The 13502-nt window shown below is 38.3% G+C and overlaps 1 protein-coding gene across 36 annotated transcripts in view; it reads left to right on the forward strand.

The window, feature by feature from the left end:
- ERC1 (ELKS/RAB6-interacting/CAST family member 1) overlaps positions 1-13502 on the forward strand; it is a 536900-nt gene that overhangs the window by 440943 nt on the left and 82455 nt on the right. For 30 of the 36 annotated variants that reach the window (XR_010148222.1, XM_054663959.2, XM_054663951.2 and 27 more), the window contains one exon: positions 7038-7136. Coding sequence is in view for 33 of the 36 variants with exons in the window: in XM_054663959.2 (XP_054519934.1) it covers positions 7038-7136 (99 nt within the window). In the remaining 3 variants the exon portion in view is untranslated. Of the gene's footprint in view, positions 1-7037; positions 7137-9308; positions 9374-13502 lie in introns of all 36 variants that reach the window. The other 6 variants (XR_010148221.1, XR_010148220.1, XM_063786214.1 and 3 more) reach the window with 1 other exon arrangement.

Consider the following 13502-nt stretch of genomic DNA (forward strand, 5'->3'; position numbering starts at 1 on the left):
TTTCACGTGTTAGCCAGGATGGTCTCCATCTCCTGACCTTGTGATCCGCCCGTCTCGGCCTTCCAAAGTGCTGGGATTACAGGCGTGAGCCACCGCGCCCAGCCCTATTTTTGTATTTTTTAAAACCCCATGTGAATTTACAGTTCTCTCAAAAATTGAAGAAGCAGTAATAGAAGTAGCACTAATAGTAGCAGTAGTCATAGTAGTAGAAGAAGAAATGCTGTAGCAAATAAAGGGAAGGGAAGATAAAGGAAACAGGTAGAGCAATAGAATAGTTTCTGAAGGAGGACATGGATATATGGGTTTTTTCTATTCTTTCCTCTGGTGTATGTTTGGAAATTCTCAATATAAAATATAATTATTTTAGTTTTAAAAGGAGAACAGGCTCTGAAGCTAGACTGTTTGTATTAGAGCTCTAGCCCTGTGACTTATTCATCATATGAATGTCGCTAAGTTATTTAGGCTCTCTGTACCTCAATAAAATTGACATGAAAATTGTACCAACTTCATATTGTTGCTATGAGGATTAAATTACCTAAAGCTCTTAGAATAATTCTTGGCACTTAGTAAGTATTCAGTAAATGTTGGCTTGGAAATTGACTATTTTTGAAGGGAGGGCGGTAAAAAAAAAAAAAAAAAGGTATTTTTAAAAGTACACGTAGATTTACCAAATAATCAATAAATCTAGTTATTCAATTAAAAACTTAGTGGCAAGTTAACATATATGAAAGGAGAATTGATGAACTTGAAGATTCTGCCGAAATTATCCAAAATGCAGTGCAGAAGGATAAAACAAAATTGAAAATATCAAAGAGAGATTAGGAGACATGGAAAACAGACTGAGAAGGTACATTCATCTGATAGGAGTTTTGAGAAAGACCATAGGGGAAATTCAGAAGGACCAATATTGCAAAATAGGAAAGTATACATTTAAAAAACTGGAAATTACAGATTTTGCAAATTAGAAAATAAGGAAATTGCAAATATTGTAAAAAAGAGAAATTGCAAAATATTTAGAACAGGGAAAAACACTGTATATCAAAATTTGTGAGATGCTGCTAAAGCAGTTCTTGGAGGAAAATTTATACTCTTAACACATATATAAAATTGAAAATGAAAAGGCTGGGCATGGTGGCTCACGCCGTAATCCCAGCACTTTGGGAGGCCAAGGCAGGTGGATCACTTGAGGTCAGAAGTTCAAAACCAGCCTGGCCAACATGATGAAACCCCGTCTCTACTAAAAATACAAAAGTTAGCTGGGCATGGTGGTGGGCATCTGTAATCTCAGTTACTCAGGAGGCTGAGAAAGGAGAATCGCTTGAACCCGGAGGTTGTAGTGAGCCGAGATCACACCACTGCACTCCAGCCTGGGTGACAGAGAGAGAGAGACTGTCTCAAAAAAAAAAGAAAGAAAAAGAAAAAAGAAAGAACAGTAATGAGCTAAGCATCCAAATCAAGAAATAGAAAAAGAATATCTGTGTAACCCCCAACACACACACACACACACACACAAAAGAACAAAGAAAATAAAAACAAATTAAATGAAATAGAAAACAAGCTATAAGAGAAGATCAGTGAAACTAAAAGCTAGTTCTTAGAGAGGATTTAATGACTTAATTAGATGTGAAATACATAGTGGGACAGATTGTTCATGAAGAAAAGACCAGATATTATAATAATTTTAACAGTGACTTAATCTGATGTCCCTTCAGACTTCTATTACTAAAGAATTAGTCTGCTTTTATTCTGGTTAATAGAACCTGCAGCTGAACTCTCAGATTTTTTTTTATCAATACTAAAACATAAATCTAATTAGAATTTAAACTTTTTCTTTTAATAGCTGGGTTTGGATAGCCTATCCTGTCTCTTAGCTTAGTATTCTAATATGAAATGTAGTTTCTGTAACAAGTTATTTTAACATTTTAGACATTGACATTTTTGTCGTAGAAGAAAAAATTAACAGAATAGACAACTAACTCCTTTTTCCTCTGGGAGGGTATGTATACCTGGAGATATACATTGATAGCAAAGAAGTCTATTTCAGCAAGTTTCTTCCTTCTTCCCTTCTTCCTTTTTTTTTTCCCCCTTCCTTCCTTCAGACAACGTTATTCTTTATGTCGTTGGGACCAGGGGTTTCATCTCCCTGCACATGCACCTGGCACGGTTCAAGAGGAAAAACATTTGGATATAAAATATCTTTCATGTCAGTAAAACATGAAGGAATTACTCCTTTTGCTTTTTGGTCTTATCTTGAGAAGAGCATACTATGAGAGCCCCTTAAGAGCACAGAGTCATTTATATGATCTGTGTAACATCTAATGCTCTGTGAGCTGTCAGATATTTAGTGCTCAACATCATAACTACGCAGGGAACAGACTTCACACCAAGTTTCTTCATACTAGACCTAGGAACACTAAACTTTGATCATCTTTGTGTCTTTTGGAAATGGAGAAGTAAGTTCTTACAACTGTTTTTTTCATTCTCTGACGTGGATCAAATAAGGAATCTTTGGTCTTATCTATCCACTTGGATCAGTTTTTTCAGGCAGGCATATGTACTCATTCCTAAGAAGTACTTTAAATGCGTTCTGCCTTGAAAATGGATTTGTGTGTACTTTATTAGGATTTCTTTTTAAGTTTTTAAACTTATGCTAGATATCAGATATTAAAGATTGTCTCATGTTCTAAGAAAATAACTAGCCAAGTCTACTTTCACCCACATTCCTGTTAAAGTCAACATGGAAAGGTTTCTTAACCAACTGAATGACATGATACAGATGTTTCGCTCACTTTCTGTATATGCCTCTTTCCTTTCTTCTGTTTTCCTTTTTTCTGAGAGCTGCTTTGCAGAAGACTTTGTCATGAAATACCACATGCCATAAGAAAAATTAGCCTACATCTTTTCAAGATTGTCTTAGTCCATTCAGACTGCTATAACAAAATAACTCAGACTGAGTAATTTATAAACAATAGAAATTTATTGCTCACCATTTTGGAGACCAGAAGTGCAAGATCAAGGCAGCAGCAGATTCGGTGTCTGATGAGGGCTTGCTCTCGGCTTCGTAGATAGTGCTGCTTCACTGCATCTTCACACTGCAGAAGGGCAAACGGGCTCCCTCGGGCCTTTTTCCAAGTATAATGGATACATTTATTTATTTACTCATCCATTTATTTATTCATTCATTTATTTACTCATCCATTTACTTACTCATTCATTTGCAATTATCCTTTGAACAACTACTGTTTGCAAAAAAAAAAAAAAAAAGTATGTTATTTGCCACCAGTTTGATAATGGAGATAACAGTTCTATATGAAAAAATCGATAGTTGGTCTCACAAGCAAAGTGTGCTGGGAGAGCAAAAACAGAAGAAAAACATTATTTTCATATTTTCTCTTTTGAGTGAGACACTGTCCTCTTTAGGAGTTCAGTTTCCTACCAGTGATACAACTAGATATTTACATCTCCCAAATCAAAGTACAAACTTTGGCCGTAGAACCTTGTTCCTCGTTATTTTCTTTTTATTTTCAACTTTTATTTTAGATTCGGGGGATGCATACACAGGTTTGTTCCCTGGGTATATTGCATGGTACCCTCAGGCCTTTTTTACAGGGGTGCTAATCTCATTCATGAGGGTTCCACCCTCTGACCTAATCATCTCCAAAAGGCCCCATTTCATAATACCACCAAATCAAAGGTTAAGTTTCAACATCTAAATGTGGGGGAAGCTGGGCGCAGTGGCTCATGCCTGTAATCCCAGCACTTTGGGAGGCTGAGGCAGGCTGATCACTTGGGGTCAGGAGTTTGAGACCAGCCAGGCCAGCATAGCAAAACCCTGTCTCTACTAAAAATACAAAAAAAATAGCCAGCGTGGTGGTGTGTGCCTCTAATCCGAGCTACTTGGGAGTCTGAGGCAAGAGAATTGCTTGAGCCCGGGAGGCAAAAGTTGCAGCGAGCTGAGATCTCGCCACTGCATTCCAGCCTGGGCAAGAGAACGAGACTCCGGCTCAAAAAATATAAATAAATAAATAAATAAATAAATAAATAAATAAATAAATAAAAATAATATAAAATTGGGGGGAACACAAACATTCAGACCATAGCAAAGGTCTCTGGGGGTCCTCCCAGAAAAGAGAAATTTGATTCACAGATAATTTATTAATCGGTTTTTTTTTTTCTATTGTTATGTACTGGAGGGAGGAATTGACTTTAAAATGTGCTTACATTATTAGGTGAAAATGTAAAGAACCTAAATCTTCAACAGTATGGGACTCACTAAATATCCATTCAGGGGACCAGGCGCAGTTGCTCACGCCTGTAATCCCAGCACTTTGGGAGGCCAAAGCAGGCGGATTATATGAGGTCAGGAGTTCAAGACCAGCCAGGCCAACATAATGAAACCCATCTCTGTTAAAAATACAAAAAATAGCCGGGCGTGGTGGCAGGCGCCTGTAATCCCAGCTACTTGGGAGGCTGAGGCAGGAGAATCACTTGAACCCAGGAGGCGGAGGTTGCAGTGAGCCAGGATCACGCCATTGCACTCCAGTCTGGGTGACAGAGCAAGACTCCATCTCAAAAAAAAATTAAATAAATGGATATCTATTCAGCCAAATGCTGTGCAGCCAGTTAAAAGTAGATTTTGGGCTGGTCACAGTGGCTCATGCCTGTAATCCCAACTCTCTGAGAGGCCAAGACGGGAGGATCACTTAAGGCCAGGAGTTTAAGACCAACCTGGGCAACATAGTGAGACCCCATTTCTAAAGTTTCTAAAAAAAATACATAAACTTTCTAAAACCAACAAATAAATATATATACATATATATATACACACACATATAATATACACATATACATATATGTGTAATTTTGAAAACAATATTTTAGAATACTATTTAATGACATGAAAAAATGGTCATGATAATGATGATAGCTAAAATGTATTGGGTGTCAGTTTTACGCCAGACACCTTTTTAAGTGCTCTCCTTGTGTTAATTCAGCAGGTTAATCCTCACAGCAGTCTTACGTAGGAGAAAACTATTGTTATCCCCATTTTAAAGGTGAGGAAACTGAGACTCACAGCATTTACATAGCTTGCCTAAAGTCAGCTGGTGAGAGACAGAGCTAGAGTTTAAACTCAGGCAATTTGGCTCTTTTAAATCCCTTGCTCAGACATCATTACATATCTCTGTAAATTTTTTTATGAAACTAGACAAACTATTTTTAATTCATCTAGAAACTAAAATGTGTTAAAAATAACCTGTCAAATTTTGACAGAGTAGAATTGGTGGACATATTCTACCAGGTATGAAAATATGCTATAAGATATAGTAACTTTTAAAATATCATAGTGTAGCTGAAATAGAGAAGAAATAGAATAAATCAGAAGAGCATGCCACTTTCTATGTTCACAGGGAGGAGACTAAATGGATACACCTAAATATTAAGAGTGACAATCACTGATAGAGGAATTATAGATGATTTTTCTTTCTTTTCTCTTTTTTGTTTGTACTTTATTTTTTAAATTATCTATAATGCCAGGAGTTCAAGACCACCCTAGACAACATAGTGAGACCCTGTCTCTACAAAAGAAAATTTTTTAATTAGCTGGGTGTGGTGGTGCCTACCTGTAGTCCCAGCTACTCAGGAGGCTGAGTTGGGAGGATCACTTGAGCCCAGGAGTCTGAGGTTGCAGTGAGCAGTGATGATGCCACTGTACTGTACAGCCTGGGTGACAGAATGAGACTCTCTAAAATATAACAAAGAAAACCCAAATTATCTTTAGTGAGTATTTTTAAATCATACAGTATTAGCAAGTTTATTTTTAATGCTTTAAAACTTCAAGTTTTAACAATATTTTACTAGTGTAACATATTGCTGTTTGATTTTATGCATCATGTACCCTGGCATTTTCTAAGCTGCTTACTCTGCAGAGTTAATTTTTCTAAAATGTTCAATATATTATTCATTTATTCAAGGCCTAAATTAACCACTCACACAGAATCACTAATCCAGTCTTCCTTTTTGATAAAGATGGAGAAAAGACAATGGGATTATAGTCCTCTTCTGGCTTAGGGTTGAGGAGAAGGATTTCAGAACTTTTAACTTATTTTTAAGACTCGAATTGTTTATTGATGGTATAAAGAAAAGCTATTTATATATATATATATATATATATATATATATATGAGAGAGAGAGAGCACTTCTGTCTGAACACCTCACTGAACTCTGTAGTAAATTGTAATAGTTGTTCAATTGATTTTTTTACTGAGACCCTGTCTCTACAAAGAAAATTTTAAAATTAAGCATGGTGGCGTGTACCTGTAGTCCCAGCTGCTCGGGAAACTGAGGCCAGAGGATGGCTTGAGGCCAGGAGCTTGAGACAAGCCTGGGCAACATAGTGAGACCCTGTCTCTTTATTTATTTATTTATTTATTTTAAAAAGACAATTCATGAAGTGCTTGATTTGGGGATATTGCCTCTTCCCAAAAAATTTCTGTATCAATTTAATTGCCAGTCTTAGCCCAAGCTGCCATAATAAAATGCCATTAACTGGATAGCTTAATCAAACAAATTTATTTTCTCACAGTTTGGAGAAATCAAGGTAGTGTTTGATTCAGTTCCTAGTGAAGGTTCTTCCTAGCTTGCAGAGGCTGCCTAATTACTGGATCCTCATATGACAGAGATATAAAGAGAAATCCCTCTATTTTTCTCTTCTTCTTCTTACGAAGCCCAGTCCTATCAGATTAAGGCCCCACCCTTATGACTTCATTTAACCTTAATTACCTCCTGAAGACCCTGTCTCTGGGTATGGTAACGTTGGGGTTTAGGGGTTCTACATATGAATTTGGGGGAGGCACAATTCAGCCCGTAGTATTGGCTAAACTCTTTCCAATATCCTCAGAAATCCCATATTTAGTTTATTTTATTGCAGACAGGATTAGTTTTATCCTTTCTTATGAAACTCTTAAAATACTCGTTACTTTACAGTATGTCATAGAAACTTTACTTAAATTTAACCTTATGAATAATTTCTTCCTAGACGCAAAATCGAATGAAGCTAATGGCCGACAACTACGAGGATGACCACTTCAAATCCTCCCATTCCAATCAAACAAATCACAAGCCCTCCCCAGACCAGGTAAGACGGCTCCGGAATGTTTTATTAAAAAACCCACACACTTAAATTTTGAAATGTTTTTGTACTAGCATGTTGCAAATTCTGAGATATAAGTTAGAAGAATAAAAATAAATAGCTAATTCAGTTCTGAAAACTCTACTCTTTTCAAAAAAATCACAGATTCAGTTTCTTTATAGGAAGTTGGTGATTCTGGATATTTTAAGAGCAGATACTTGAAAGATTTGAACAATAAAGAATGCTTGAATTGGGTTGAGAAAAAAAATTAACCTCAGAGATACACACTAATAATATGTAATTTTTAACTGTCTTTACTAATTTTTAACTGTCTTGGTTTTCTTTTTAAAGAAATAGTGCCTTATTAGAAAAACAAGACTCTTTCCTTGCAAGCCTAGTGAGGCACAGTTTGGAGGTTATTTCTGTTTAGTTGCAAATTATGAACTCTCTGCTCATTACGTATTAAAAGTGAAGATTGAAACTTAGTTCTTCACTCCCTGTCCTTGTGGATCCCTCCAGCATGTCATGCTTAAGGAAAATTGTTGCCTTCAACTTCTCATCAACGCAAAAGAGACATTGATGAATCTGAAGGGAACCATATTCCATTCTAGTTTCTTGGAAGAAGGGAACTCTCCCCAAATCTTGAAAATGATGGATGGGAGAGAATGGTGAACAGATTACCTCATATCCCATTGCCAAAAATCAAATTTTAACATCTCTATCACACCCAGTCTTAAAATATATAGCTAAGGGAAAAAAAAAAACAGTCAGGTAATCACATCCATATGACTAAAGCATCAAGGAAAACTTTCCTGCTAAACGTCTCCACTAAATAACAGCTATGGCGTTATCTTAGCAGAAGCAGGAGAAATAGTGCAGGTGAAAGCAGCAATGGTATTCAAATTGCTGTTGCTTCCAAGATTCGGAAGGTATAGTCCTATTATGATGACGTTTCCTAAGCCAGTTGAGGCAAGCCTTGTATTTTAGAAGGAAAACAATGTAAATATTTAATGTGGGCAAAATGGAGAGCTATCTGCCTGGTGTCAGCAGTCTTTCCCTGCCAAGAGATCATTTTACCTTTTCTGCCTGCTTCCTGATACCTGGAACTGAATTTATGCCAGGGTGTATAAGATGCATGTTTGATTCCTCATGAAAACAGGTTTTTGATAATAGAACTGCATGCCTGGAGTAGGAAGAGGCAAACAGAGAAAGGTTGAAGGAAAAGAAAAACATAAAGAAAAACCTCTAACTTGATAATTTTGCCCAGATCCAGCCCTGAGATAGAGATGGCATCTTGGAAAGTAGGAAGAAAAGAAGTATAATGACAAACTACAGTTGTTCCTGAGTATCCTCAGGGGATTGGTTTCAGGACAAACCCACCCACAAATACCAAAATCCATGGTTGCTCAAGTCCCTTATATAAAATGGCATAGTATTTGCATATAAGCTACACACATCCTCCCATATACTGTGTTTTGTTTTGTTTTGTTTTGTTTTGTTTTGTTTTGTTTTTGAGACGGAGTCTTGCTGCGTTGCCCAGGCTGGAGTGCAGTGGCATGATCTCAGCTCACTGCAACCTACACCTCCTGGGTTCAAGTGATTCTCCTGCCTCACCCTTCTGAGTAGCTGGGATTACAGGCACCTGCCACCATGCCTGGCTAATTTTTGTATTTTATTTAGAGACAGGGTTTCACCGTGTTGGCCAGGCTGGTCTCAAACTCCTGACCTCAGGTGATCTGCCCGCCTTGGCCTCCCGAAGTGCTAGGATTACAGGTATGAGCCACCACGCCTGGCCCTCCCATATACTTTAAATCATCTCTAGATTACTTGTAACCTAATACAATGTAAATACTGTACAAATAGTTGTTATGCTGTATTTTTAAAATTTTGTTTATTATCAATGCATTGTTATTTTTTATTGATTTATATATATATATGTATGTATATGTATATATTTCATCCACGGTTGGTTGAATCCACAGATGTGGAACCTGCAGATACAGAGGACCAACATTAACTACTAATTTTGATAGTTTAGGGAATTAGAATCTGTATGAGAGAGTCAAGAAATTCTCTTCTGCTACATTATGCTTATGTCTTTGTTTTAAATACTAACCACCTCTTTTTCATTCCATGCTGCCCTGGGGCATTGCCCCCTTGTCATCTCTCTCCCTGTAGGATGAGGAGGAGGGTATATGGGCATAGCCAATCAGAGGCTTAGTTCAGCCATTTTGTTCAGAACGGTGAGAAACAGCTTTCCTTAACTATAGAAATGGTTTTTGTTTGTTTTCATTTTTCTTTTTACACAGTAACTCTCACATCTCATTTCTCTGTAATTCATGAAATCCCTGGTGTGCTTTCTGTTTTTTCATTTTCACGTGATTCTTGTGTGTGTTGCTGTGCTGCTGACATAGTGGGGTTTGGATTTTGTGGCTTTTTTTTTTTTTTTTTTTTTCTCGTTGTGTGTTAATAGTCACTTCTGTAATTTCTTTTTATACATTTTTGGGAGAACTTCTAGGACACGTAACTAAATTTCTCCAGTTGTGATTTTATTAATTACCCTTTCTAGGGTGATTTTACAGTGTCCTGGCAAGGTTTATAGTAATTTTATATGAAATTGGCAATAGAAAATTGATCAAGTACTTTGCTCATTGGCCTAAGTTTGAGGTATACTTTTTATGATGATTAATTATAAATACATGGTGTTTAAAAAAAACTGTACTGTGAACTAAAACCTCCTTTTGTTTCTTTCTGTAGAAGAATGAGCTCTCACAGTCAGCACCTCGGACACATCCCCTGGGGCTTTGACATTACCCTCAAACTATCCCTAAAAATATTGAGGAGCAAAGTAAAGGAAAACTTTTTTTAGAAGTCATTCTAAAAATTCTTTTCCCTCCCTTTTCATGGATTGCTGCAGTATTCAACAGTTGCCAGGACACTGTCTAGATTGTCCTTTTCAGGACAATTGGCTGGAAAGTATAGTCCAGCCGTGGCAGTATCTCCCTTTGATCTGATGCCCTTGAGGTTTGACTAAGGAAATCCTTTTCTTAGAAAAAGTAATAATTATGATTAATAAGTTCACACATATTTGGTGGCCTGCACTCCCTGGATTCACTGCCCATGCTTATCAGTGATCTCACTCCCCTGGAGTCAGTTCTCCCTGAAATGTCTTTGTCTTGGTGTTAAACTTCTGAAAATGATGAGGACATGTGTAGATCTCTTAACGTTGAGCACAACCAAGAAGGATGGAGAGGTAAGTTGTGGAAACGGGCTGTGCGCTGTGAGGTGGGAAGCTGTCCAGATGGCTTTATCCTGAGGGCATGAATGAAGTTGAAACGCACTGGATCAACCAGAAAGCTCTTCAGGTTAGGATGCTGCATGTCAGAGAAAGCTAAAGCTGAGAGCAGTCAATGTGCTAATTATCTGCACTGGACAAGGGTAGGTATTTGTCATCATCAAGCATGTGAGACTGTGCAGTAGCTGGATGTAGTTTACTGGTCTCTTAGAAATGAGCATGCCCCTACCTTGTCTATTTTGGCAGAACATAGGAGCTTCTTAGCTTCCCTCAGCTGGAAGCACCACATATGTGGACATGATTATATTTTTGTTGCAAATCCTTTTTCTGGCCAATCAGAGGAAGCCTGTTGGTATTCTAGGAAACAGGCCTATAGGTAACTTCACCAGGAGACTAGAGAGTAAACAAATCAGTATATAAACTTGTTCCTGAAATCTTCATTTTCCTTTCTCTACCAAAACAGGATAACTTAGCTTTTTCCAATTATCGCACTATTGAGCATATTGCACTAATATATTAACTTTCATTGGTTTAACACCATGCAATTGCAATTAGCCAGCCATAACTGGCATTTCTATGATATGGTGTTTCCAATTTTATAAAATGTGCTATAAACCTCATTATATCATAAGGATTTTACCAAAAGAAATGCATGAGTGACCCCTAAAACACTGCAGAAGTTTTGACTGGCTATCCACTTTCCTTCTCCTGTTTCCTTACTAATTTTACAGAAAATAGATTTTCTTTAGAAATTCAAACTTTTGAAATTGACGATTTATCTTATCAAACTTAAGAACATGTTTTGCATCTGAAACATTTTCTAGGACACCAATATATACTGATCAAGTATGAGCCTTCCTTGATATAATCCATAGATGGGAAGAGAATCACAGATGTACTCAGCTGAAAAGGATTCTGGAGTTAGGCCATTTCAGGAGAGGTGGTAAAGCGTAATGCTTAAGAGTGTAGGCTTTGGAGCAGGATGCCTATGTTCAGATTCTACCACCACCATGTACTAGCTTCTGATTTGGACAAGGTATGTCATCGCGCCATACTTCAATTTCTTCATCTTTAGGATGGAGGTTGTTGTGGGGAGTAGATAAGTTGTGAGACACGTGGACTCCAGAGCCAGACTGCACAGCTTTGAATCTAGACCTCTCCACCTGCCCTGTGACCTTGGGAAAGTCACTTAAACTCCCTGAGCCCCAGTTCCTTTATCCAAAAAATGGGTTTATGAATAATGCCTACTTCCTAGGATTATTGGATAGATTAATAAGTTGATGGCTATAGAATGCTTTGAACAGTACTGTACATGCCTTTGTTATGCTGTTGCTGTTGTCATCATTAACTTAGATCCATCTCCAGGAAATAGTAAGCTTTCAGTAAATGTTAGTTCCCGTTGTTACTAACATCATCGTCTAATCCAGTGCCCTCATTTTATAGGTCAGGATGCAAAACAAAGATTGAAAAGTTGTGACTTAAGGTCCCCAGGCATTTCTGTGGTCTGGAAGGAAGAACTAGTATCTGACAGTAAAAGAGATAGTGAAGACATATTGATGGTGATAGCTCTCTTCCATCACCACAAGTTTCATCTCCTATATGTTGAGGAATTTTTTCCTTTGGGAAAACACCTTGAATTTTATAAAGAAATTCCCTATTATATGACATTTAGTCAGTGAAATCTTTGAAAGAATTAGCTGTCAAGCAGCCCTCCTAAGACACACCGACTGAAGCAAGGACTGCCTCCACTGATAAAAAAAAAAATAACAGTTCCTTCACTCTCCTCTTGGCCTATAGAAAATCCATGTGAGGGCCAGACTCGGTGGCTCAAGCCTGTAATCCCAGCACTTTGGGAGGCCGAGGCAGGCAGATTAGTTGAAGCCAGGAGTTTGAGACCAGGCTGGCCAGCATGACAAAACCCCATCTCTACTAAAAATACAAAAACTAGCTGGGTGTCATGGCAGGCACCTGTAGTCCCAGCTACTCAGGAGGCTGAGGCACAAGAATCACTTGAACCTGGGGGGCAGAGGTTGCAGTGAACCAAGATCGCACCACTGCACTGCAGCCTGGGTGAAAGAGCAAGACAGTCTCAAAAAAAAAAAAAAAGGTAAAAAAAAGAAAAAGAAATTGGTTCTCTCTCTCACATGTCCTTCTGCTCAGGCATTCATGTTAGGTGTTCTAAGTTCAATAACTAAGTAGAATTTGAGCATGATTTGATAAGTTATGTAACTATTCAGTAAATCACTTGAATAAATGTCTATATTGTAATGTGTTTAAATTGCACTGGGTCCAATAGCCATGAAGTCTTATGACTATCTCAGTCAGCTCAGGCTGCTATTGAAAATATCATAGACCGGATGGCTTAAACCAGCAGTCCCCAACCTTTCTGGCACCAGGAACCGGTTTCGTGGAAGACAGTTTTTCCACTACGGGGGCTTGGGGAAGATGGCTTCACAATGAAACTGTTCTTCCTCACATCATCAGGCATCAGTTAGATTCTCTTCAGGAGCGTGCAACCTAGATCCCTCCCATGCGCAGTTCACAGTAGGGTTTGCGCTCCCGTGAGAATCTAATGCCGCCGCTGATCCAGGAGGCGGAGCTCAGGCTGTAATGCTCGCTTGCCCGCCACTCCTCTCCTGCTGTGCTGGACGGTTCCCAACAGGCCACGGACAGGTGCTGGTTCAGGGCCCCGGGGTTGGAGACCCCTGGCTTAAACAACAAACATTTATTTTTTACTGTTCTAGGGGCTGAAAGTCTGAGGTCAGGATCCCAGCGTAGTCAGATGTTTGGTGAGGGCCCTCTTCCTACTTTGCAGATGGCTGGCTTCTCACTGTGTTTCACAGGGCTGAGAGAGAGAGGAAGGAAGCAAGCTGTCTCATGTTTCTTTTTATAAAGGCACTAATTCTGTCATGAGGGCTCCACCCTCAGGACCTAATAATTTCCCCAAAGCCATCCAGATACCATCATTTTGGAGATTAGGGTTTCAACATATGAATTTTGAGGGGACGCAAACATTCGATTCATAGCAATGACGTTGCTGACTCATAGATCTCAGTGGTGCACATGTGACTTAGTCT

Source organism: Pan troglodytes, chromosome 10, assembly GCF_028858775.2.
Source record: "Pan troglodytes isolate AG18354 chromosome 10, NHGRI_mPanTro3-v2.0_pri, whole genome shotgun sequence".
In the NCBI taxonomy this organism is placed as follows: Eukaryota; Metazoa; Chordata; class Mammalia; order Primates; family Hominidae; genus Pan; species Pan troglodytes.